Here is a 27446-nt window from a genome sequence, read left to right as displayed (position 1 = left end):
TCTTTGGCCCGGATTCATATACGAGATACGACTGCGTATCTCCAGATACGCCGTCATATCTCCGAGTGCGGGCCGTCGTATCTATGCGCCTGATTCAGAGAATCAGTTACGCATAGGTTTCTCTAAGATCCGACCGGCGTAAGTGTCTTACACCGTCGTATCTTAGGCTGCATATTTACGCTGGCCGCTAGGTGGCGCTTCCGTATAGTTAAGCGAGGAATATGCTAATTATCTATTTATGCCGATTCAGAAACGTACGTCCCGCCGTGCATTTTTTTACGTCATTTACGTTAGGCTTTTTCCGGCGTAAAGTTACCCCTGCTATTTGAGGCGTAGCTAATGTTAAGTATGGACGTCGTTCCCACGCCGAAGTTTTGAAAATTTTACGTCGTTTGCGTAAGTCGTTTGCTAATAGGGCTTTGCATAAGTTATGTTCACGTCGATACCAATGAGGCTTTGCGGCGTAATTTCGAGCATGCGCACTGGGATTTTTTCACAAACGGCGCATGCGCCGTTCACAAAAAACGTCAAATACGCGGGGTCAAGTGAAATTTAAATAAAACACGCCCACAACATCCCCATTTGAATTAGGCGGGCTTACGCCGCCACACATACGTTACGCCGCCGTAACTAAGGGCGCAAGTTCTTTCTGCATACGGAACTTGCGCCCAAATTTACAGCGGCGTAACGTATCTGAGATACGTTATGCCGGCACATAGATACACAATTGTATCTGAATCTAGCCCCCTATCTCCCTTACTTCATTTCCCAACATTCATTGCTGTACCAGGGTAAAACAAACAGGAGGTGGCTATACAATAATTTGCCACCGGAGGGAGATAAGTTCCTTCTTTATCTACAACAGTAGTCTTTTATCCATATAGAAAGTGGTAGCTTGCTACACCATTACTATTGCATGAGCGTAAATACAGAAGACATGGAGAAGTAGGTATTCACACACTTGAACACATTTGGAGGCAATGACCAACAAAAAGGTAACAATGTGCTTCTTTTGCATTTTTATTGTAAGTGGATAAATCATTCTACTAATATTTGGTACTACCTGTGTATTTCAATTTTATGATTTAATTGGCATACACAAATATTTAGCACTGATCATTGCTGAATAGAGTTTAGTTTAACCACTTGACACCCGCCCGCCGTCAAATGACGGCGGGTGGAATGCTCTATTGTTCTGACAGGACGTCATATGATGTCCTGTCATTTAAAGCTTCTAGGGCGCGCACTGGAAACACAGTATGCGCGCCCGGCGGCCGCGATGGCCGCCGGGCACCCTCGATTGCCCAGTAACTGAGCAGGAACATGGAGCTCTGTGTGTAAACACAGAGCTCCACGTCCTGTCAGTAAGAGAGGAGACCGATCTGTGTCTCTTGTACATAGGGACACAGATCGGTCACCTCCCCCAGTCACCCCCCTCCCCCCACAGTTAGAACACACCCAGGATACACATTTAACCCCTTCCCTGCCAGTCACATTTATACAGTAATCAATGCATATTTATAGCACTGTTCACTGTATAAATGTGAATGGTCCCAAAAATGTGTCAAAAGTGTCCGATGTGTCCGCTATAATGTTGCAGTCCCGAAAAAAAAAACGCAGATCGCCGCCATTCATAGTAAAAAAATAATAAAAAATAAATAAAATAATCATTATGTCCCCTATTTTGTAGGCAATATAACTTTTGCGCAAACCAGGTTATTGCAATTTTTTTTTTTTTTACCAAAAATATGTAGAATAATACGTATCGGCCTAAACTGAGAAAATAATATATATTTTTTTAAAAAAATTGGATATTTATTATAGCAAAAAGTAAAAAATATTATGTTTTTTTTTCAAAATTGACACTCTATTTTTGTTTATAGCCCAAAAAATAAAAACCGCACAGGCGATCAAATACCACCAAAAGAAAGCTCTATTTGTGGGGAAAAAAAGGACGTCAATTTTGTTTGGGAGCCACGTCGCACGAGCGCGCAATTGTCAGTTAAAACGACGCAGTGCCGGAAGCTAAAATCTCGTCTGGGCAGGAAGGGGGTGTATGTGCATGTGGTTAAAGAAATTCTGTGTCTTGGTTTAGAGTTGCTAAAATAATATCAACAACTTAACCACTCACAAATAAACTACCTGCACAAACATCTAAAAGTAGCTTGAAGATGATGTGAGTATATTTAGAACAAAGAGGGATGTATGGTACTGAACTGTATAAAAGGGAGGGGAGAGAAGCCATCTCCTTGTATTGTGACACCCATGCTGCAGAGGTCTGTGTCACAATAGAGAATTATAGACTCTGACTAAAGAGGAAGCCAGTGATCAGAGCGATGGGTATATCCTATACCTACGTCTTCCAGGTCTGTGTGATCCTGCAATGTATGACCCTCTGGAGATCGGGAATGCAGAGTCCAGGCTGTGCCCTTCAGTTTACTGATGGATTTGATGAATTCCAATATTTTCAGGATGGAGATTTGATCATCGGAGGAGTCCTCACTGTGAGGGCAAAAGAAGATGATTTACCTGAAGAAAAGAGATACAGGTATGTAACTTACTTTCTCTTCTTGCTAGGAAGAGAAACATGTGATTAGGAAATGATTGGAAGATATTTATGTGATGGAAATATTATAAGATTGCATATATGTATATATAATGGATATGAAATGTCTCCTCATTTACAGTATCTCACAAAAGTGAGTACACCCCTTACATTTTTGTAAATATTTTCTTGTATCTTTTCATGTGACAACACTAAAGAAATTACACTTTGCTACATTGTTGTGTAGTGAGTGTACAGCTTGTATAACAGTGTACATTTTCTGTCCCCTCAAAATATCTCAACACACAGCCATTAATGTCTAAACCGCTGGCAACAAAAGTGAGTACACTTCTAAGTCAAAATGTCCAAATTGGGCCCAAAGTGTTAATATTTTGTGTGGCCACCGTTATTTTCCAGCACTGCCTTAACCCTCTTGGGCATGGCGTTCCAGAGCTTCACAGGTTGCCACTTGAGTTCTCTTCCACTCCTCCATGGCGACATCACAGAGCTGGTGGATGTTAGAGACCTTGCGCTCCTCCACCTTCCATTTGAAGATGTCCCACAGATGCTCAATAGGGTTTAGGTCTGGAGACATGCTTGGCCAGTCCATCACCTTCTTTAGCAAGGCAGTGGTCGTCTTGGAGGTGTGTTTGGGGTCGTTATCATGTTGGAATACTGCCCTGCGGGCCAGTTTCCGAAGGGAGGGGCTCATGCTCTGCTCCAGTATGTCACAGTACATGTTGGAATTCATGTTTCCCTCAATGAACTGTAGTTCCCCAGTGCCGGCTAGATATAATAAAATATTTACAAAAATGTGAGGGGTGTACTCACTTTTGTGAGATACTGTACATGCAAGCCAAGCTGTTCTAGAAAGTGACAGCTTGGGATAAACTATAACAGTGTCAGGGTGTTGGAGAAGTTGCTGGAAGTGTCTTTTCTTTAAAGCTGAAAAGTGTGTGTGTGTATGTGTGTGTGTATTCCTCCATCCGCTCTGTTTGTGTGAATGGAGCGATCTCTTACTTTTTGTTGTTATAAAAGTGATCACTTTAAATCTGTCCATAGATGATTTTTTTTTCACTCAACCAGGTAGATGGATACGTTGGCCCGGATTCTGAAAGCACTTACTCCGACGTATCTACTAATACGCCGCGTAAGTGCACGGATGCGCCGTCGTATCTCTGCGCCTGATTCTGCAAGTAAGATACGCCTGAAATTTGGCTTCATACGACCAATGTAAGTTTCCTACGCCGTCGTATCTTGGGCGCATATTTACGCTGGCCGCAAGGGGTGCTTCCATTGATTTACGTGTCGAATATGTAAATGACCTAGATACGCCGATTCACGAACTTACTTGCGCCCATCGCTCTAATCTACGCCGTTTACGTAAGGTGTACGTCCGGCGTAAAGTTATTCCACATATAGGTGGCGCAACCCATGCAAAGGTATGGACGTCGGAACAGCCGTTGTATTTTACGTTGTTTACGTAGTACTACGTGAATAGGGCTGGGCGTAGGTTACGTTCAGTGATTCAACGTATCTTAGGCGTTCGTTCCGACGTGATTCTGAGCATGCGCACTGGGAAGCGCCCACAGGACGGCGCATGCGCCGTTCGTTTCGGCCCCTCATTTGCATGGGGTCACGCTTCATTTTAATGTATCACGCCCACTTCCTTCCTACTTTGAATTAGGTGGGCTTACGCCGACCAATTTACGCTACGCCGGCGCAACGTAGGGAGCAAGTTCTTTGTGAATACTGTTCTTGCCTCTCTGTGTTACGTCGGCGTAGCGCATATGAGATGCGCTACGCCCGCACAAATATACGCCGCTCTATGTGAATCCGGGCCATTGTATTTTGGCGGCAAGACACTGCACTGTCAGAATACGCAGATTTTTATTCTACAATTAAGGCCTCTGCTTTCTGAAAATATATTATGTTCTGGGGGCTTTTAGATAATGTTATAACGAAAAATGAAGATTTTATATTTGTGAGAAAAAAAAATGCTCTAGAGAGGACATGATTAAATCCAGGAGGAAGATTTTTTGTGGAAAGTGTTATGTGCCCTCACACTTTAATCTCAAATGTTCTGTTACCATTATTATTATTATTATCATTATTATTATTATTTAGGTATTTGTATAGTGCCGTCAATTTACACAACGCTTTACATACATTGTACATTCACATCGGTCCCTACCCTCAAGGAGCTTACAATCTAAGGTCCCTAACTCACATTCATTCTTTATGTGCAATCTGTGCTTTTTTTTTTTTACAACCTCTTGCACAGGGCGCTAATTTTTTTTATCATTTTGTTCATACTAATAGAGCTTTATTTTGGTGGTATTTATTCACGACTCCAGTTTTTTTTTTTTTTTGTGATATAAGCAGAAAAAAGAGCAGAAATTTTGAAAAAAAATATATATATTTTCTGCTTTCTATTTTAAAAGAAATCCAATAAAACCGAATTTTGTCATAAATTTAAGCCAAAATGGATTCTGATACATGTCTTTTTTTTGTTTTTAATCCTGTTAGGTGTATAATAATTAGGGATGAGCCGAACACCCCCAGTTCGGTTCGCAGCAGGACTTGCGAACAGGCAAAAATGTCATTCGAACACGCGAACACCGTTAAAGTCTATTGGACACGAACGTGAAAAATCAAAAGTGATAATTTTAAAGGATAATATGCAAGTTATTGTCATAAAAAGTGTTTGGGGAACCGGGTCCTGCCCCAGGGGACATGTATCAATGCAATTTTTTTTTTTTTTAAATCAGACGTTTTTTCGGGAGCAGTGATTTTAGTGAAACAATAAAAGTGAAATATTCCTTTAAATTTCGTACCTGGGGGGTGTCCATAGTATGCCTGTAAAGTAGCGCTTGTTTCCAGTGATTAGAAAAGTCCCTGCACAAGGTGTCATTTCTAAAGGAAAAAAGTAATTTAAAACTACTTGCAGTTATAGTGAATTGCCAGGTCCCAGCAATACAGATAAAATTAATTGAAAAAAATAAAAAAAAACAGCATGGGTTTCCTCCCTTAGTCCATTACCAGGCCCTTTGGGTCTGATATGAATATTAAGGGGAACCCCAAACCAAATATATATTTTTTTAAATGCGTGGGGGGTCCCCCAAAATTCCATATCAGGCCCTTCAGGTTTGGTATGGATTTTAAGGGGAACCCTGCGCCAAAACATGATGCTGCCACCATCGTGATGGTGTGTTTCCGAGTGATGTGCAGCGTTAGTTTTCCTCTACACGTAGCATTTTGCTTTTAGGCCAAACAAATCTATTTTGGTCTCATCTGACCAGAGCACCTTCTTCCACATGTTTGTTGTGTCCCACACATGGCTTTTCACAAACTGCAGACAGGACTTCTTATGGCATTCTTTCAACAATGACTTTCTTTTTGCCACTCTTCCATAAAGGGCAGATTTGTGGAGAGACCACTAATAGTTGTCCTGTGGACAGATTCTCCCACCTGAGCTGTGGATCTCTGCAGCTCCTCCAGAGTTACCATGGACCTCTTGGCTGCTTCTCTGATTAAAGCTCTCCTTGCCCGGCCTGTCAGTTTAGGTGGACGGCAATGTCTTGGTAGATTTGCAGTTGTGCCATACTCTTTCCATTTCAATTTTCAGATGTTGGATAAGCTGTATTTAAACTGAGATTAAATTACACACAGGTGGACTCTATTTACTAATTAGGTGACTTCTGAAGGCAATTGGTTCCACTAGATTTTAGTTAGGTGTATCAGAGTAAAGGGGGCTGAATACAAATGCATGCCACACATTTCACATATTTATTTGTAAACAATTTTGAAAACCATTTATAATTGTCCTTCCATTTTACAACTATGTGCCACTTTGTGTTGGTCTATCACATACAATCCCAATAAAATACATTTACATTTTTGGTTGTTACATGACAAAATGTGGAAAATGTCAAGGGGTATGAATACTTTTTCAAGGCACTGTAAAAGAAAACATGGTAATAAAAAATAAAATAAACGTACATATTCATAATTTTCATATTCATAGTCCGATGCTGCATCTGTCCCCCTCTGCCTTCAAGACCAAGAAACTCTGTTCTCGGTTCTCTGATAATTGAGGACTGATGCAGTGGTCAGTCAAGTAAATGTAAAGGCTAAGTTCACATTTGTTTTCTAAATTCCAGCTGCCTTTTGTACCAATATAGCATTAATTGCAAAAATAAAACAACTTTAATTGTATTCTACACATGCATACCTCACTGTATTCATGGCTGTTTAAAAAATAAATTCCATTACTTCTGCCTTACTTCCTGGACAGACTTTAAAGCGGGGGTTCACCCAAAAAACAAATTTTTAACATTAGATTGAGGCTAATTGTGGGAAGCACAATCGTCACGCGTTGCCGAAAGAAGCCGAACGTCGGTGCGGCTCTATACGGCGCCTGCGCACGACATTCGGCTACTTTCGGCAACTCGTGACGCGTGGTATGCGACGGTCGGAAGCCTGTCAATCAAATAGGAACACCCAGTCCCAAAGATCATACCCGGAAGCCGCGGAGAACATCTATCTCTAAAAAGGTATGCACTGCATTGATTTAAAAAAAACTCCCGATTGTGCTTCCCATAATAAGACTCAAGCTAATGTTAAAAAAAAAATTTCGGGTGAACCCCCACTTTAAGTCATGACACAGGAAGGAGTTGACCAGCTGACCTCATTGGCACACACCCTGCATCCTCTACCTTGCCACGTACCCACCCATGTACCCCCTTACTAATTCACATGGGGGGCCAGGGATCTGGAGTTCCCCTTTGTTAAAGGGGGCTTGCAGATTCCGATAAGCCCTGGCTCACAGACCCCCACAACCACCTGGCAAGGGTTGTGGGGATGAGGCCCTTGTCCCTATCAACATAGGGGCATCCTCCCCATGTTGAGGGCATGTGGCCTGGTACGGTTCGGGGGGGCACTCTTTCACCCCCCCTTTTCCTGTGGCCTGTCAGGTTGCGTGTTCAGATAAGGGTCTGGTATGGATTTTTTGGGGGGAACCCCACCCAATTTTTTTAATTATGGTGCAGAGTTCCCCTTAAAATCCATACCAGACCTGAAGGGCTTGGTAATGGAATTTAGGGGGACCCCCACGCTTTTATTTTTCAATGACTTTCAATGACTTTGATCTGTATTGCCGGGACCAGACAATTCATTATAGTCGTGAGAAGTTTTAAATTACTGTCATTTTGTGCAGAGACTGTTATAAACACGGGAAATGTGAGCTACTTTACAGGAATACTAAACACACACCCCAGGTACAAAATTTAAAGGAATATTTCACTTTTATTGTTTCACTTTAAGCATTATTATAATTACTGCTCCCGAAAAAAACTGCCGTTTTTAAAACTTTTTTTGCATTGATACATGTCCCCTGGGGCATTTTATGACAATGACTTGCATATTAACCTTTAAAATTAGCACTTTAGATTTTTCATTTTCATGTCCCATAGACTTTATATGCCTGTTTGCATATTCTGCTGCGAACCGTATCGGGGGGTGTTCGGCTCACCCTTAGTGGCCACATGTCTTGTTAAACGCCCTTCCATGAAAACGTTTTTTATCCCTATTGTGGGGTCACCAGTACGGAATTTGTAAATTGAAATCATATCCCCTCTCAAGCACCTCTTCTCCAGAGAGAATAAGTTCAGTGCTTGCAACCTTTTAATTAATTAATATCCTCCAGACCCTTTATTAGCTTTGTTGCGCTTCTTTGTACTCACTCCATTTCCAGTACATCCTTCCTGAGGACTGGTGCCCAGAACTACTCTAGGTGCGGCCGGACCAGAGTCTTGTAGAGTGGGAGAATTATCGTTTTATCTCTGGAGTTGATCCCCTTTTTAATGCATGCCAATATTCTGTTTGCTTTGTTAGAAGCAGCTTGGCCTATCATCTACTAGGACCCCCAGGTGATAGTAGATTCCCCCAGAGGATCCCCCCGTGCATTCATATTTTTGCCACCCAAATGCATTATTTGAAATTGTTCTACATTAAACCTCATTTGCCATGTAGTTACCCACCCTATTAATTTGTTTAGATCTTTTTGCAAGGTTTCCTTCTGACAATTCTGAGTACTCCCCATTAGTGATGGACGAACATCCGACGGGGCGGTTCACGAACGCTAGCCGCAAACTTTTGCAAATGTCCGCCAACCGCAAGTTCGCGGTGGGCCCCATTGACTTTAATGACAGGCGAATATTAAAAACCTGCAGGTCATATTTGCATCCACAAAATACTTACTAGCTGTGCACAAATAGTCCCACAACATGGACACTGACCTACCAGAAGTATTAAGTGAAAAACCGGATACGTAAGTGCCGGCCATTACAAGCCCCAAAAAATAGCCGACAGGCATTTACCTGACAGCAAACAACTTTGTATTCTGTGGCTGGAGGTACATTAAGCTATTCACCGGATACAGAAGTAAGTGTCGGCCATTACAGGCCCCAAAAATTAGCCCACGGTCACAGGCGTTCACCTGACAGCAAACAACCTTGTATTCTGTGGCTGGTGGTACATTAGACATTGTAACAGCACTGGTGAATGGAGTGACCCACAACTGCAGTTGGCAAGGAATTCAATGCGATTCTCTATGTGACAATTCAGTATTAGGCCCCAGGCATCACTAATCGCAACAGGAGTTTGGGGGATCAATACATCATCTCTGTGTCACATAAAGAAAGGCGTTGAGTTACCAAGCATGGACGCATTACACCATGCGACCAAGGCTTAGCGTTTAAAATTAGTTCAAGGTCAATATACCGATACACCACTACATGCAGGTGATTATCAGTAAGGGACCCCAGACATCACTCCTAGCAACAGGAGTTTGGGGGTTCTCTACATCATATCAACCTTAGCATGTAGAGATGTATTTAGGCCACTAGGAGAGATGCTATGAAATAGCATCAACCCCTAGCATAGAAAAGTTAGAGCGAACATGGTCAACAATAAGGACAAGGCCTATAAGTATTTTATACTTCTGTCAAGCACGTAGTAAATTGTATTTGTAGCTCAGGAACTATGAGGATACACGTATAATACACAAGTTGTACTGGCAACTAATAGAAATGTATGAGAGGCAATATAGCTCAGGTACTTTGAGAGTACATGTAGTATTAGTAGTAACAAGTATTAATTGCATATGAGAGGCAATATAGCTCAGGTACTTTGAGAGGAAATATAGTATTTGTAGTAACAAGTATTAATTGCATATGAGAGGCAATATAGCTCAGGTACTTTGAGAGTACATATAGTATTAGCCCATGGCCACAGGTGTTCACCTGACAGCAAACAACTTTGTATTCCATGGCTGGTGGTATAATAGGCATTCACCCGATACAGAAGTAAGTGTCGGCCATTACAGGCCCCAAAAATTAGCTCACGGCCCCAGGTGTTCACCTGACAGCAAACAACCTTGTATCCTGTGGCTGGTGGTACATTAGGCATTCACCGGATACAGAAAAAAGTGTCGGCCAGTACAGGCCCAAAAATTTGAATGACACATGGTCTACTGGTCACATGTGTTGAATTCCTCCGAGATCCATGCTTCATTCATTTTTATAAATGTGAGGAAGTCAACACTGTTGTGAGCTAGGCGAGTGCGTTTATCGGTCACGACCCCCCCTGCTGTGCTGAACGTCCTTTCGGACAGGACACTTGATGAGGGGCAAGCCAACAGCTCCATTGCAAATTGTGCAAGCCTGCTCACCCAGTAGTCCAGGGGTTCATCACTTCTCAGTGCGTCCACATCGGCTGTTAACCCGATGTAGTCGGACACCTGTCAGTCTAGGAGTTCCCTAATGCTGATCCGGAGGACAGCTGTCGATGGGTCGGCTGAAAGAATGATCTCATATCATTAGTGACCAAGACATCTTCAAACCGCCCTCTTCTTGCAGGCGCTGTTGGATTGGTACCCAAAACTGTTTCTCCGTGAGTGGAAATTCATTTGCCAGCGGACGCAAAAGCAGAATGCAGCAATTCTTGAAGCAAGTCCTTGCCCTTTATGCTTTTTATACAGGGTCGCTCTTAAAACACTGGAGCATCAGGGCCCCCATTTGCACTAAACTGGAAGCGCTGTACTGGCCTGGCTCCTGCTCATCATCCAGGATAATGTCGTCCTCGTTCTCCTCCCCCCATCCACGGACAACACCAGGGATCCCAGAAAGGTTTAAAGAATGCTCTTCTTGCTCCTCCTCCTCCACCCCGGCACCATCCTCCTCTGACTCCTCTTCAGACTCCCGTTGTCTCAGGGGGAGTAGCCCCCCTGGGAATTCATCCAGCATTGCAACTTTCTCATCTTCCTCCTCCTGCTCCTCGACGGCTTGATCAATGACACAACGCAATGCATGCTCCAGTAAGAAGGAGTGTGGCTTTGTGGGTTCTGATGGCGTTGCTCCTACTGGGCTTGGTAAAGGAAGGCCAGGTGCCTTCTTAAGGCGGTCGTCCCTAGGTGAGTGTTGGGCTTACCGCGACTTATGCCTTGACTGCAAAGGCTGCAGATGGCAACACTATTGTCTGCAGCGGACACGTTAAAAAAAAGCCCACACTGCGGAGCCATGGGCGCCAGATGTGACCGTACATGGTTGAGGTCTCGCTCCTAATACATTAGTCTGGTTTGTCCCTCCTGTGCAATGTAAGTTCGGCCTGCGTCTCCTCCCTTTCTGCTGGTCCATCTCTCCCTCTGAACTACCCTCCTCTTTCTCTCTTGTGGGCACCCACGTGACGTCTGTAGACACGTCATCGTCGACGTCACCTTCCACATCACTAACAATATAGATCTCGGAGTAGGCAGCAACAGCGGGAACCAACCTCCTTGGGCTGATCTGAGTACTGTCGTCAGACTGCTGAGTGCCGGCTGTTGCTACCTCCTCTTCCTGATCCAATGCCAAGAATGTCTGTGCATCCGAAATATCTTCGGATGGATCGGAAAATGATTCCTCTGACTCAAGCAGTGGGTATATGGTGGTGGTGTTGGTGGCGAGCCACTCAACCAAGTCTGGTGTGTCCTTTGACGTAATCAAACAAACATTGTGCCACTTCCCACTTTGGCTCCGGCCTGGTGCTCCTGCCCTACCCCTACCACCCCTGTGGAAGGGCCTGCCTCTTCCTCTCCCTGTCATTTTTTAAATGACCCTGTGACAACAAAAATCTCTAGAGAAGCGCAGTATATGTGGGAGAAGGTATATAACACAATCTGTCATTTTGGGGGGCCACTGGTTTATCGCACCAGTTATGAAAAAAAATTTAATTCAGGATTTTTTTTTTAATGTGTGTAGCAGAGGTAACGCAGCGAAAGAGACAAAACTTCAGCAGTCACCAAATACACAGCCAGTCACAATGCTGCACAATACAAATCCACTATAATATGCTTTCAATATTCGAAAGTATATTATACGTGTATATTACACCTATATACTGCAGAGCAAGTGGCACACCTATACCTGTGCTTGAAAGGACTTTTGTGGACCTGTTAGGTAGCGATTTGTGTCGCTACAGTCTGTCCCTGCTAGAAACAGCAACCTGTCCCTACACTGACAAAAAGTAAATGAATGTATTACACACCTATGTACTGCAGAGCAAGTAGCACACCTATACCAGTGCTTGAAAGGACTTTTGTGGACCTGTTACAGTAGGTAGCGATTTGACCGCTGCTTTGTTCCCGAGAGTCTCCGTCCTGCCGTGCTCCAGACTTACCATTCTCGCAAAGCTGCTGGCCACCCTGTGAAGAATGAACTCTTTTGGGCCATTTCCCAACAATTCTGGTGGCCTGGTCTATGGGCTGACGTAACCGCCTTCGTAGCTACCTGTTCCATGTGTGTTTAGAGTAAGACTCCGTGACACCTTCCAGTGGGCCTTCTACAACCCATACCCAATGGAGAGAGGCCCTGGACCCACCTGTCTATGGATTTCATTGTGGAGTTACCCAACTCTCAGGGCAACACAGTTATCCTTATGGTGGTTGACCTGTTCTCGAAAATGTCACTTTGTATTCCACTCAAGAAGTTGCCTACTTCTAAGGAATTGGCTTCTGTTTTTGCTCGGGAGATCTTTTTCTTACATGGGCTGCCCAAGGTGATTGTCTCTGACAGGGGTAGTCAGTTGGTGTCCTGGTTCTGGCGAGCCTTTTGTGCACAGTTGGGTATTCAGCTTGCTTTCTCCTCTGTGTATCACTCTCAGTCTAATGGGGCCATAGAATTAGACAACCAGTCCTTGGAGCAATTCCCATGTTGCTATATTTCTGACCATCATAACAACTGGTCACAATAGTGCCTTAAATTTGGCTTCCCGATTGTCCCCGTTTATGGCAAACTATGGTTTCCAACCTTTCATGTTGCCTGACTCGTTTGTTCCGCAGAGTGTTCCTGCGTTATAGGAACATCTCCGTGGTCTTTGTTCCACTTGGGCAAGTCCAGGAGGCTTTGCAACATTCTAACGATAGGTACAGACAGGGGTGGACTGACAACTTATGGGGCCCCCGGGCAATAGAAGCTTATGGGGCCCCCGGGCTTACAGATGGCCACCACAACAGGAGGCAGTGCAGAGGCGGGGCAGCTAATATCTCAGGATTTTCACATCAAAAGCATGTCGGTTTCGGACATATCAGGGACAGATGTAAAAAAAAACACAGATTTTTACATACTGTCCCTGGTTTTATTGAGCCTGGCAACCCTGATGGGGCCCCCTAGTGGCATAGGGGCCTCGGACAGTGCCCGAGTGTCCCAATGGTCAGTCCGCCCCTGGGTACAGACTTCATGCTGACCGCAGACGCTTGCTGTGCCTTCCTACCAGGTTGGGGACAGAGTCTGGCTGTTGTCTCGCAACCTCCGACTTCATGTTCCTTCTTTGAAGTTCGCACCTCGGTTTATTGGACCTTTACGTATCCTTCGCAGGATTAACCCAGTGGCTTACACATTGGACCTTCCTCCTAGTATGCACATCTCTAATGTGTTTCATGTCTCCTTATTGAAACCTTTGGTCTTCAACCGCTTTACCACTTTGGTGCCACGTCCTCACCCTATACAGGTTGAGAACCATGAGGAGTATGAAGTACAATCCATTGTTGACTCCCGTAGGTTCCGTGGGCGCATACAGTGCCTGGTGCATTGGAAGGGGTACGGTCCGGAGGAAAGCTCTTGGGTCTCATCCTCGGACGTACATGCCTCTGTCCTCCTCCGTGATTTCCATAGATGTTTTCCCCTCAAGCCCCATGGTCCTCCGAGGGGGAGGGATTATTGAGGAGGGGGTACTGTCAGTGCTGGGCTCAGCCCTTCCTTCTCTGTGCTGGCAGCTCAGCTGTCAGCTAATTACCAGCTCCCATCTCTCTACAGTGACTCACCTGTTGTTGATCCTGCTCATCAGCTCTGCCTACTTAAAGCCTTCCAGTTCATTTGCTCTCTGCCTTCGCCTTTGTTAACATCACAGAGACTATTTCCTGCATCCCTGTTGAAGACTTGCTTGGCTGACATTCCTTCTGGCTATTGATCTTGCTTGCTGTACTGCTACCTTTTTTTTTTGCTGGCTCCCTGACATTGGCTTGGGCGACTACCCGATCAGGATACTGAACTTTGGCTATGTTTTGACTACGCTTACTTTGTTTACCTTTTTATTTTTATTATTAAACAAGTGTGATTTAACTGTACTTCTGTCTCAGTCTGATTCATGGTTTCTGACAGTTATGCATTTTTTAGGGGACCTCATGCATTTTTTTGCATGAAGAGACTTAAAGGGTTTCACTTTAGTCATTTAAAAAAAATCGCTTCTTATGGCAGAATGATTTCTTATTTTTTTTTTGCATTAGTATATGTTTCCCAGGACAATGCCCACCTCCCTTTTGACATATCTTTGCCTATTAGCGCAGAAAATGGGAATTTTTTGTTTAACTGGTTTCAATTAAATTCACTGAACTCCTGCTGAACTGAATAAAAAGCAGTGTGGCTCATCAATACCTGCCAGGCCTGTGCAGAATACACCAAAACAGTCCACAAATAGGTGTTGTGGATCAAACAATGCCACGTAATTGGTTTAAACACATAGGGCCAGATTCAGAGAGAGATACGATGGTGTATCTCCTGATACACCGTCGTATCTCAGAGTTAGGCCGGTCGTATCTATGCGACTGATTCATAGAATTAGTTACGCATAGATATGCCTAAGATCCAACAGGTGTAACTGTGTTACACCGTCGGATCTTAACTGCAAATTTAAAATGGCCGCTGGGGGCGTTCTCGCTGATTTACGGCGACGATATGTAAATCAGCGAGATACGCCAATTCACGAACGTACGCGGGCCCGACGCAGTCACTTTACGTCGTTTACGTAAGCGTTTTCCAGGCATATACTTACCCCGCTTCAATGAGGCGCAGCCAATGTTAAGTATGGCCGTCGTTCCCGCATCTAATTTTTTTGTTTACGTCGTTTGCATACGTCGATTTACAAAACTGATGGATGCAAGTTACGCTCACGCCGAAACCAATGACGTCCTAGCGTCGTCATTGGGAGCAATGCACGCCGGGAAAATTCGCAGACGATGCATGCGTATTTAAATGGGCGCGGGGACGCGCCTGATTTAAATACTACACTCCCCCTAGCCGCGGAATTTGAATTTCGCCGGGGGATTTACGATCCGTCATTGGTTTCGGCGTGAGCGTAACTTGCGTCCATCGGTTTTGTGAATCGACATACGCAAACGACGTAAAAAAAAAAAATTTGACGCGGGAACGACGACCATACTTAACATTGGCTGCGCCTCATAGAAGCAGGGGTAAGTATACGCCAGGAAAATGCTTCCGTAAACTACGTAAAGTGACTGCGTCGGGCCCGCGTACGTTCGTGAATTGGCGTATCTCGCTGATTTACATATCGTTGCCGTAAATCAGCGAGAACGCCATTTTAAATTTGCAGTTAAGATCCGACGGTGTAACACAGTTACACCTGTCAGATCTTAGGCATATCTATGCGTAACTGATTCTATGAATCAGTCGCATAGATACGACCGGCCTAACTCTGAGATACGACGGTGTATCAGGAGATACACCGTCGTGTCTCTCTCTGAATCTGGCCCATGCTGTGTAAAATTTAGCATGACCTCAACATTGTTTTTGCTGTTTTATATATTCCCCAGGAAGTATTGCGTAAAAGTCTTTTCCTCTGTATTTAATGTTAAGCTGATCACATGTATGAATATTTTACATTTATATAGAAATTATTAACTTACTGTTTTGGAAAAAAATTACTTTTGGTAGCCCCTCTCTTGGGTATTACGTGAACCTCCTAGCTTTCCTTTCTGCAATTGATAATATTAACCAGGATCCAGACATCTTACCCAATATCACTCTCGGCTTCCATCTTCATGATTCAATGCTGGAACCCAGGAAGGCTGTACAGAGTGTTCTGCAGATCTTATCTGGACCAAATGGGACAATTCCCAATTTTTCCTGTAAAGGAGAAGGCAAGCTGACTGGTATTATTGGAGATCACTATTCATCCACTACAATCCCAATCGCCCAAATTCTCGGATTGTACAGATACACACAGGTGAGTGAAAACTACTTGTCTTTTTGTAATACTAGTCAACAGAGACAACAATATACATTTTACATAACATGCCAGTCTTTGAAAGTTAGTGTATATAAACTCTAATGCCGTGTACACACGACCGTTTTTCGGGTTGTAAAAAATTATGTTTTTAATGGTCTAGAAAAAACAACGTTTTTTTCAACCCGATCGTTAAAACGGCCTTGCCTACACACGATCGTGAAAAAAAAATGCTCTAGCAAAGCGCGGTGATGTACAACACGTACGACGGCACTATAAAGGGGAAGTTCCATTCGGATGACGCCACCCTTTGGGGCTGCTTTAGCTGATTTTGTGTTGGTAAAAGATGATTCACGCTTTTCAGTCTGTTACAGCGTGATGAATGTGCTTACTCCATTACGAACGCTAGTTTGACCAGAACGAGCGCTCCCGTCTCATAACCTGCTTCTGAGCATGTGCGTTTTTTTTCACGCCGTTAAAGCCCGCACACGACCATTTTTTACAACCCGAAAAATGACAACGTTAAAAACGTCGTTAAAAAATAGAGCATGTTCGGAAAAAAATTGCCCGTTTTTCAGAACCCGAAAAATGTTCTGAAGCCCACACACGATCGTTTTTAATAACATTAAAAAAACTGAATTTTTTACAACCCAAAAAACGGTCGTGTGTGTACGGGGCATTCCAGTTAAAATGAATGACACAGCTGGCAGAATCACTAAGGATTTTGCTTCATTTTTCATAATTAAAATCCAATGCAGTTACCTTTTTTAGGGCTTTTATTTATGGTAATATGACTGTTCAGTCCACTCTTCTCTTGCTGCTTGGAGGGCTAGGGGCAGAGAATGAAGAAAACCTCCGGGAGCAGCTGCTAATTAGAGTGGTGATGGCTGGGCCATGGGATAGGCAGATCTATTGTTAATCTTAGGCCTCGTACACACGACAGGACATGTCCGATGAAAACGGTCCGCGGACCGTTTTCATCGGACATGTCCGCTGCCGGATTTTGGTCTGATGGCTGTACACACCATCAGACCAAATTTCCCGCAGACAGCGAACGCGGTGACGTGGCCGCGACGTCGCCGCGACGATGACGCATCGACGTGCGCGACCCTGGAAGGTCAATGCTTCCACGCATGCGTCGAATCACTTTGACGCATGCGAGGGCTTTCGGCCGAGCGGACATGTCCGGTGAGTCGTACAGACGACCGAACATGTCCGACGGACAGGCTTCCAGCGGACATGTTTCTTAGCATGCTAAGAAACATTCGTCCGCTGGAAACCTGTCCGCTCGGCCGGGAATCCGGTCCGGTCGGCCTTACAGACGACCGAACATGTCCACGGAAACTGGCCTTACACTTTTACCCAACCCTGTTAGGCTGCTATTTACCTACTTCACCAACAGCACTCTTTTATGGGGTGAGTAAGGGTATTTTATTTACAATGGCTCCTCCTGTCATTACTATTCACAGCAGTGGCAGCTGGTGGTATATTTTTTTGGGGGGGGGGGATCTGTCCACCGCCACCAACACTCCCCCTGGTCAGTCGGTTCTTCAATACTGCCCCCAGTTGGTTGGGTCTCCCCACACCACCCCTGTCGCACTTACCTGATCTAGGTCGCAGGCTTCACCCGGGAGGCGGGTTCACACTTTAGCTTTTCTTATTTGGTCCATTTTGGTCTGTTAAACATACCACTGAAAGGCATTTTATAGTATAGGTACAAAAAATACCTGTTGATCCAGGGTGAGGACAAATATAGTCATTACCTGTGCATTCCATATCTGTCTCTTTTTTTCAAGCTATTGCTACTAAAAAGTCTTAATTGCCTGTTTTTAAAAAAAAATTGGAAGCTTATTTGAAGGTCTGTGTCTGTGAGGGTTACTTAACCTCCCTGGCGGTATGATTATTTCAGAAAAAAAGGTGCTGAAAGCGGTACCATTATATGCAAGGAAATTTGGCATTTTATACTGTAGGCCTGTAATTCTTAGGCCCGGTACACACGAGCAAACATGTATGGTGAAACCGGTCCGTCGGACCGTTTTCACCGTACATGCCTGCCAGAGGGCTTCTGTACGATGGTTGTACTAACCATCGTACAGAAGTCCGCGCGTAAACAATACGCGGGGCGTGTCCGCGTTGTCGCCGCGACGATGACGCGGCGATGCCGCGGAGACGTGGGCGGGCCTGCCATTTAAAGGCTTCCACGCATGCGTCGAAGTCATTCGACGCATGCGAGGGACGGCGGGCGCTCGGACATGTACAGTAGGTCTGTACTGACGACCGTACATGTCCGAGCGGGCAGGATTCCAGCGGACGGTTTTAAAACATGTCCACGAATATTTGTCCGCTGGGAAAAGGCCCGGCGGGCAAATGTTTGCTGGAATTCGGCCCGCTCGCGCCCACACACGACCGAACATGTATGCTGAAACTGGCCCGCGGACCAGTTTCAGCATACATGTTTGGTCGTGTGTACGGGGCCTTAGGAATAACTCACTTAAATCTGACCAAACAAGAGTCTAGTAGGCATCCCGGGTATGATTTTTTTTTAAAACCAAAATTATAAATTATAATATAATAAATAATTATAAATAATTATAACAAATAATAATATAATTAAAAAAAAAAAGTATTCAATAATGTAATCAACTAAAAATCACTGAAATTTGCTCAGTTGCAGAATTGTCGCTGTCATTACTTTTATTATTTTATGACGAATTTCCCCACAAATCGCTATCGCACAATTCTGCAAGTGATTATAATTTATTATCGCTGTTTTCTAGCTGCTCTAAAACCATTTTTGACATAAAAAGACACTTTTGGTTGCTATGGACAATCTACAGTTTGCAGGCAGAAAGAACAGTTTTTATTATATAAAACTACATGTAGGACACTGGGCAGACCACTAGGGACAAGGGGGGGGGGTGTATTTTTTACATACAGTACTGTAATCTATAAGATTACAGTATACTGTATGTAATGTGTTTGTTTACCTTTTTGAATTTGGCGCCGTTCTCCGCCCCCTGTGCAAACATGTACTGAGAGAAGCATGTAGACCAGGGGTGTCAAACTGGTGCCCCTCCTTCTGTAGCAAAACTACAAGTCCCATCATGCCTCTGCCTGTGGGAGTCATGCTTGTAACTATCAGCCTTGAATCAAGTCGACGCATGCTTGGAAGCACTGAACATCGTTTTTTTCAGCACGTCGTTGTGTTTTACATCACCGCGTTCTGACACGTTCGTTTTTTTAACCGATGGTGTGTAGGCACGACTGACTATCAGTCAGCTTCATCGGTTAACCAATGAAAACGGTCCATCAGACCGTTCTCATCGAATGGACCGATGACCAATGATGCGGCGCGCCGGGGGCGGGGCCGAGTGATACAGTGGGTGGCTATGGTCTCCGGCTGTATCACGGGAGCGTGCCCACAAGCACTTAACACCATGCAAGCTCGCTCGCATTAAGGTGTTGAGTCCTTGCGGGGGGGGGGGAGCCGAGACAGCCGCCGAGGTACCCCAGAAGATCAGGTTCGGGGCCACTCTGTGCAAAACAAGCTGCACAATGGAGGTACTGTAAGTATAACATGTTTGTTATTTAAAAAAAAAATAATAACTTTACAACCCCTTTAAGTTTGCCGATGACACTACCGTAATCGGTTGTATCACTGGAGACCATGAGGAATAATACAGGGGAGAGGTTGATAGGATAGTGGAATTGTGTACATAAAATAACCTGATCCTAAACACAGGGAAAACAAAGGAACTGATTGTAGATTTCAGAAGGAACAGGCCTGAACCAGCTCCGCTTATTATTAAAGGCGTGTGCGTGGAGCGGGTCTATACCTTTTTAAGTTTTTGTGAACATACAGGTATATTTCTGAAAACTTATGGACAATCAATGTCAAAGTCATTATTAAGAAATTGCAGCAACGTTTATATTTTTTGCGACTTCTTAGTAAGAATGGCTTGGGAAGGAAGATACTAGAGACCTTCTATCGTTCTGCCATTGAGAGTACATTAACATATTGTATTCTAGTTTGGTATCCTAGTTGTACACAGGACGGTGAAAATGCTGTAAAGAGAGTGGTTCGAACAGCGCAGAAAATTGTAGGTTGTGAACTTGTTTCTCTAGAAGAAATATATGAGACTCGTTGCCTTTGTAGATCAGACTCATCCTGGTTGTAATTTCTTTGAATTATTGCCACCTGGGAGACGTTTTAGGGTGAATAAAAAAGCACACTTAAGGACCTTGCCTTTTTTTTCAGATTTGGTGTTTACAAGATTAAAACTGTTTTTTGTTTGCTAGAAAATTACTTAAAACCCCCAAACATTATATATATTTTTTTCTACACCCTAGAGAATAAAATGGCGGTCATTGAAATACTTTTTGTCACATCGTATTTGCGTAGCGGTCTTACTTTTTTGTTCAATACGTTTTTATTAGGATATAAAATACACAAAAGTAAATAAGAAAGAAAGAAAAAAGACAAAAGTCACTTGGACACATGGATACAGGTAACGTTTCATATACAGGGTCAAGGACAATACCATTAAATACAAAAAGGAGAAGGGGTAGGGGAGACGGAACGCAACCGAGCCCAGAGAGCTACCAAGATGAATTAAGTAATGTGCGATCATAATCATCTAGTTAACACTCCCTGCGTCAGTCGCAGACCATCACCCCCCTCCCCAGTACCCTTGGCAAGTACCCACTGGATCCGTAAGACACCAATGTATCGAATGACAGAAAAAGACAAGAAGAAAAGTGAAAGGTTAAGAAATACACAAGAGACCAGAAAGGGACAAGAGATCAATAAGGGGTGGGGAGGGTGGGGGAGAGGGGGGGGGGGGGGGGGGGGGGGGAGTAGTCCGCCACAGGTAACCATTAAAACCATTTGGGTAGAATAGACACGCTGTGCGTAGCGGTCTTACAAGCGCACTTTTTTTGGAAAAGTTTCAAATTTTTGAATAAAAAAATAAGACAACAGTAAAGTTAGCCCAATTTTTTTTATATTGTGAAAGATAATGTTACACCGAGTAAAATGATACCCAACAATGACAAGCTTCAAAATTGCGCCCGCTCGTGGAATGGCGTCAAACTTTTCCCCTTAAAAATCTCCATAGGCAACGTTTAAAAAATTCTATAGGTTGCATCTTTTTACATACAGAGGAGGTCTAGGGCTAGAATGATTGCTCTCGCTCTAACGATCGCTGTGATACCTCACATGTGTGGTTTGAACACCGTTTTCATATGCGGCGCTACTCACGTATGCGTTTGCTTCTGTTCGCAAGCTCGTCGGGACGGGGCAATTTAAAAAAAAAATGTTTTTGTTTTCTTATTTATTTTTATTTATTTTATTAATTTTTACACAAAAAAAAAATGGGTCACTTTTATTCCTATTAGAAGGAATGTAAACATCCCTTGTAATAGAAAAAAGCATGACAGGTCCTCTTAAATATGAGATCTGGGGTCAAAAAGACTTCAGATCCCATATTTAGACTAAAATGCAAAAAAAATAAAAATTGTCATTTGAAAAAATGACAACAAGACAATGTCCCTTTAAGAAGCATGGGCGGAAGTGACGTTTTGACGTCGCTTCCGCCCTGCTATGCTATGGAGACAGGTGGGGGTCATCTTGCCCTCACTCGTATCCCAGCTGAGCAGGGGACAGGACCCGACAGGGCCCTCTCCCGCCGCCGATAATGGTGATCTCGCGGCAAATCCGCTGCGGAGACCACCGTTATCATTTACAGGACCGCTCACTAAAAAGATGGATATCTCGGTTGTGGCAGTAGCTGCTGCCGTTACCGAGATATCCATCTTTAAAAAAATTACGTATATATACAGTGAGGGGTCCTTAAAGTGTAAGTACACCCCCCTATCGTTTTCAGCCAAGGAAGCTGCCATCTTGGCCTCTGTTTAATCTACAACTGCCATGATGCTGCACATGTGATCAGTTTAGACACCAGCCATTGGATGGTTTGACAGTTTGGTTGAGAGTGCAACCAATTGGAGTGTTATGCCGGGTACACACGAGAGGATTTATCCGCGGAAACGGTCCTCCGGACCGTATCCGCGGATAAATCTTCTGGCGGATTTTGATCTCCTGGTTGTACTAACCAGGAGATCAAAATCCCCGCGGAATTGACGCGGCGACGTGCGCGACGCTGTCGAATCATTACGACGCATGCGAGGGAGGGAATCGGACGGAGCATGCTAAGAAATTTTTATCCGCTGGAAATCGGTCGGCCCGAAATATATCCGCGGATAAATATCTATTCCCTTGACACCGACCAGCGGATCAATTTCAGCGAATCGATCCTCTCGTGTGTACGGGGCCTTACATTTCTGGCACGTGCCGGAAATTAAATGGTTTTATGGATGGGTTTACTTCCGCTTTAAGTGATAGAGAGCTTATTTCCCAGGGCTGTTAAGGCTACCAATGCAGGAATGAAATGAAAGGAGGTCACAAAGTCTTATTTTATTGTCTTGTTTCATTTTTTAATATGAGGACACTTTTTATACTTTTATAATATGGGGACACATTTTTAATGTATGAATAATGTATGGAGTATAAATGTAATTTCATTGTGAATTTGTTTCTACAATGACAATAAATCTTATCTATCTATCTATCTATCTATCTATCTATCTATCTATCTATCTATCTATCTATCTATCTATCTATCTATCTATCTATCTATCTATCTATCTATCTATCTATCTATCTATCTATCGCAAAAAAGAGGTTACCCACCTTATGCTGTCTCTTCGCTTTGACAGCTCTTATATAGGCAAGGGATGGGGCCTCCGGGTTACGTCACTTGGTTGAACTGCCCCCTTCTGATGTCACATGATGTCATGTGACATCAGAAGGGGGTGCGCCACCTGACCTGCCAGGCTGCATGCTCGGATAAGAGTCTGGTATGGATTTTGGGGGGGAACCCAACACCCATTTTTTTTTAGCGTGGGGTTCCCCTTTAAAATCAATACCAGACCCAAAGGGCCTGGTATGGACTGGGGGGGACCCCTGACATTTTTTTTTACATTTTTCTATTGCCGGGCAATCACTGGCATTCCTTATCTTTTTTTTTCATTTTTAACAGTAGTCTTTTAGCCGGATTCATAGAGAGCGCCGCAACTTTAAGGCGGCGTAGCATATCGTATTTACGCTACGCCGCCTTAAGTCAGAGAGGCAAGTACTCTATTCACAAAGTACTTGCCTCCTAACTTACGGCGGCGTAGCGTAAATGGGGCCGGCGTAAATGCGCCTAATTCAAATGAGGATGGGGGGCGTGTTTTATGTAAATTACTCGTGACCCGACGTGATTGACGTTTTTTACAAACGGCGCATGCGCCGTCCGTGTACATATCCTAGTGTGCATTGATCCAAAGTACGCCGCAAGGACGTATTGGTTTCGACGTGGACGTAAATTACATCCAGCCCTATTCACGGACGACTTACGCAAACGACGTAAAATTTTCAAATTTTGATGCGGGAACGACGGCCATACTTAACATTGACTACACCTCCTAGGGGGCAGATTTATCTTTACGCAGCGTATCTCTTACGGAAACGGCGTATCTTTACTGCGACGGGCGCACGTACGCTCGTGAATCGGCGTATCTAGTCATTTACATATTCTATGCCGAACTCAACGGAAGCGCCACCTAGCGGCCAGCCTAAAAATTACACTTTAAGATACGACGGCGTAGGAGACTTACGCCGCTCGTATCTTAGCCTAATTTAAGCGTATCTGGTTTCCAGAATACACTTAAATTAACGCCGGCGTAGATTCAGAGTTACGACGGCGTATCTACTGATACGCCGGCGTAACTCTCTATGAATCCAGCTATTTATCTTTACATTCATCTGTCAGTGGTGAAGCCCACTGACAGATGATGACTCATGGTTGAAAGGATGCGGGTGACCAGCTTCCCGGCCCGCTGCATAACGACCAGCATTTGAATCATCCTGAAATGTTGGAATTTGTTAGAAAATAAATAAACAATTTTTTTTTTTATGGATTTCAATGAAATTCGTTACTATTTCATTTCGGAAATTCGTTACTATTTCATTCGGAGATTCGAATACATCCAAATCTCGTAATAATCAAAAATCTGTTTGAATTTTGACCGAAAATAATCGCACAAGTCTGGTATGAATGTAATATGCAAATATACTGTATCAACATTATAATTAATAATTAATCCTCCGCTTTTCAGATCAGCTATGGAGCCACCGATTACACATTAAGTGACAGACACCTTTACCCGCATGTATTCAGGACCGTTCAGAGTGATAATGTCCAATATTTAGCAATTGCCAAACTAGTGAAATATTTTGGCTGGAATTGGGTCGGAATACTTTTATCAGATGATGACACCGGAGAGAATGAAGCGCAAATTCTGAAGAGACATTTGGCTTCCCAGGAGATTTGTGTGGCTTTTGAAAAAAAAATGGCTGAAAATTTAGCTACAATGGATCAGTGGAAAGACACACTTAGTAAAGAACATTGTAAAGTTGTAATACTTTGTGGTTTCTTCACAAGCAGTGCTCGTATATACCTTAATGAATACTCTCAGATTAATAGAAACAATATACTTATCCTTCCCACAGGCTGGACTCCAGATAAAATGATCATGCTGACTGCTTACATAAATTCTATAAAAAGTTTGTCTTTACGGTTTTCTGATCCACAAATTCTTGGAGAAATTTTGTTTGATGTCAATTTATTGTCAAGACATTCACACATTGGGCAGCTGATGGATGATCTGATCATTACATTTTACAATGTAACATCAACTCAAAATGGGAAACATATTTATTTCCCAAACGTTCCTACTTTTAGACAGAATTTATTAAGAATGTTTATTTCCATGATTGACAAAAGTTTGCTTTCTAGAGTATCTCTACGAGTGTATATTGCAGTAGAAGCTATGGCTGAAGCTATACATTTATTCAACAAGTTTAATCGCAGTTTTAATATGAACAGATTTAATCAGGTAAAGTTAGTTTAAAATGTATTTGTTGGGTGAGCGCAGGCCAGTGGAAGGATTGGCAAAGACGGTTGTTGGTTAATGAGCTGTTGTTAACCTCCCTGGCGGTATGATTATTTCAGATTTTAGGTGCTGAAAGCGGTACCATTATTTGCAAGGAAATTTGGCGTTTTATACTTTAGGTCTATAATTCTTAGGAATAACTCACATAAATCTGACCAAACAAGAGTCTAGTAATAATAATATAATTATAATAAAAATTATTCAATAATGTAATCAACTCAAAAACACTGAAATTTGATCAGTTGCAGAATTGTCGCTGTCATTACTTTTATTTTTTTATGACAAATTTCCCCACAAATCGCTATCGCACAATTCTGCAAGTGATTATAATTTATTATCGCTGTTTTCTAGCTGCTCTAAAATCACTTTTGACATAAAGGGACACTTTTGGTTGCTATGGACAATCTACAGTTTGCAGGCAGAAAGAACAGTTTTTATTATATAAAAGTACATGTAGGGCACTGGGCAGACCACTAGGGACAAAGGGGGTGTGTATTTTTTTACATACAGTACTGTAATCTATAAGATTACAGTATACTGTGTGTATTGTGTTTGTTTACGTTTTTGAATTTGGCGCCGTTCTCCTCCCCCGTGCGACGTAACGTCACAGGGAACGGAGATCGGCGGCACACGGGGACACTGTGTGAATCGAGCGAGGACCCGCTTGCTCATACAGCGCGGTGACATCGCAGGATCCAGGGACAAGGTAAGTAAACCCTGCCTATGGATGCTGCGAGGCGAGCCCGAGTCTGACTCGGGGTTACCGATCCTAGCACAAAAATGTAACCCCGAGTCAGACTCGGGAATACCGCCAGGGTGGTTAAGGTAGATGAGTCTAGTAGCAGCACTATAGATAGGATAACCTGTGTAGAGGTAGGCCAATGAGGAGGAGGCTGCTATAGTCGAGCCGAGAGATAACATGTGAATTTTTATCTTGGTGGTGACATTGGTAACAAGGGGTGTATTCTGGAGATAAGTAAAAAGATTGAGCCGGCAACTCTGTAGTCCATATAGCGATTTTAATGGTTGGTTACATGAAGTGGCAAGCAAAACAGGTGACGTGTCCCGGTTCAAATTAAAGCAACTTGGGATCTGACTTGTCAGACCTCTAGTTGCCCCAAGTCGCTGGACATAAGAAATTCCATTGAAGTGAATGAGAGCTGTTTGATAGCTAGATTCAGGTAGCTGTGTGTATTTTTACGGCGACGTAGCATATCGTATTTACGCTACGCCGCCGTAAGTAAGTGAGGCAAGTGCTGTATTCACAAAGCACTTGCCTCCTAAGTTACGGCGGCATAGAGTAAATGGGGCTGGCGTAAGCGCGCCTAATTCAAATGAGGATGAGGGGGGCGTGTTTTATGTAAATGGGTGGTGACCCGACGTAATTGACGTTTTTTTACGAACGGCGCATGCGCCGTCCGTGAACATATGCCAGTGTGCATTGCTCCAAGGACGTATTGGTTTCGACGTGAACGTAAATTTCGTCCAGCACCATTCACGGACGACTTACGCAAACAACGTAAAAATTTCAAATTTCGACGCGGGAACGACAGCCACACTTAACATTGACTAGGCCAGCTATTTGTTGGAATAACTTTACGTCGGAAAATGCCTTACGTAAACGGCGTATCTTTACTGCGACGGGCGCACGTACGTTCGTGAATTGGCGTATCTAGGCATTTACATATTCTACGTCAAACTCAGCGGAAGCGCCACCTAGCGGCCATCGTAAATATTGCACCCTAAGATACAATGGTGTAGGAGACTTACCCCGCTCGTATCTTAGCCTAATTTAAGCGTATCTGGTTTCCAGAATACGCTTAAATTTAGGACGGCGTAGATTCAGAGTTATGTCAGCGTATCTAAAGCTTTCTGAATCCAGCTATTAATGTACACTACTGAAGTTGCTCCGACTTCAGAAAAGGTTCCTGTACTACTTCAAGGTGACTTCTAGGCAACTTGCAAAGACCTACTTGGGGGGCACACCCACAAAATGCTATACATCTAAGATGGTGTTGCTATAAGACCAAAGACAGTACACAACAGATTATAGCACACACATGCAAAAATGACATTTATCCTGCAAGGCTAGTTAAAAAACACCTGAACAGTAAGTGGGCTTAGCACTATATGACCATATAGTATGACCAAACCCCTGTATTTTTGAATATGTTCAGGTGTTTTTAACTAGCCTTGCAGGATAAATGTAATTTTTGCATGTGTGCGCTATAATCTGTTTTGTTCTAGGCAACTTGTACCCATAGATTTCAATAGAATTTGCCTCCAA

At 43.5% G+C, this 27446-nt stretch overlaps 1 protein-coding gene across 1 annotated transcript; it reads left to right on the top strand.

The window, feature by feature from the left end:
• Positions 1–2259: 2259 nt before the first annotated feature.
• LOC120925171 (vomeronasal type-2 receptor 26-like) lies at positions 2260–25138 on the top strand. The gene is made up of 3 exons (XM_040336004.1): positions 2260–2548; positions 15811–16102; positions 24323–25138. The coding sequence occupies exons 1-3, from the start codon at positions 2337–2339 to the stop codon at positions 25115–25117; spliced, it is 1299 nt and encodes a 432-aa protein (XP_040191938.1). The 5' UTR covers positions 2260–2336; the 3' UTR covers positions 25118–25138.
• The last annotated feature ends 2308 nt before the right edge of the window (positions 25139–27446 follow it).

The sequence above is a fragment of the Rana temporaria genome, chromosome 1 (genome assembly GCF_905171775.1).
Source record: "Rana temporaria chromosome 1, aRanTem1.1, whole genome shotgun sequence".
In the NCBI taxonomy this organism is placed as follows: Eukaryota; Metazoa; Chordata; class Amphibia; order Anura; family Ranidae; genus Rana; species Rana temporaria.
Note: the sequence above shows the minus strand (reverse complement) of the source record. Positions and strands in the feature narration are given on the sequence as shown.

Bases quoted from the DNA above. Each gene is read 5' to 3' on its own strand.
- LOC120925171 (XM_040336004.1), top strand. From the start codon at position 2,337: ATGGGTATATCCTATACCTACGTCTTCCAGGTCTGTGTGATCCTGCAA. The intron at 2,549-15,810 runs GTATGTAACTTA...TACTTTTGGTAG, and splicing joins CCTGAAGAAAAGAGATACAG to CCCCTCTCTTGGGTATTACG. The intron at 16,103-24,322 runs GTGAGTGAAAAC...TCCGCTTTTCAG, and splicing joins GATTGTACAGATACACACAG to ATCAGCTATGGAGCCACCGA.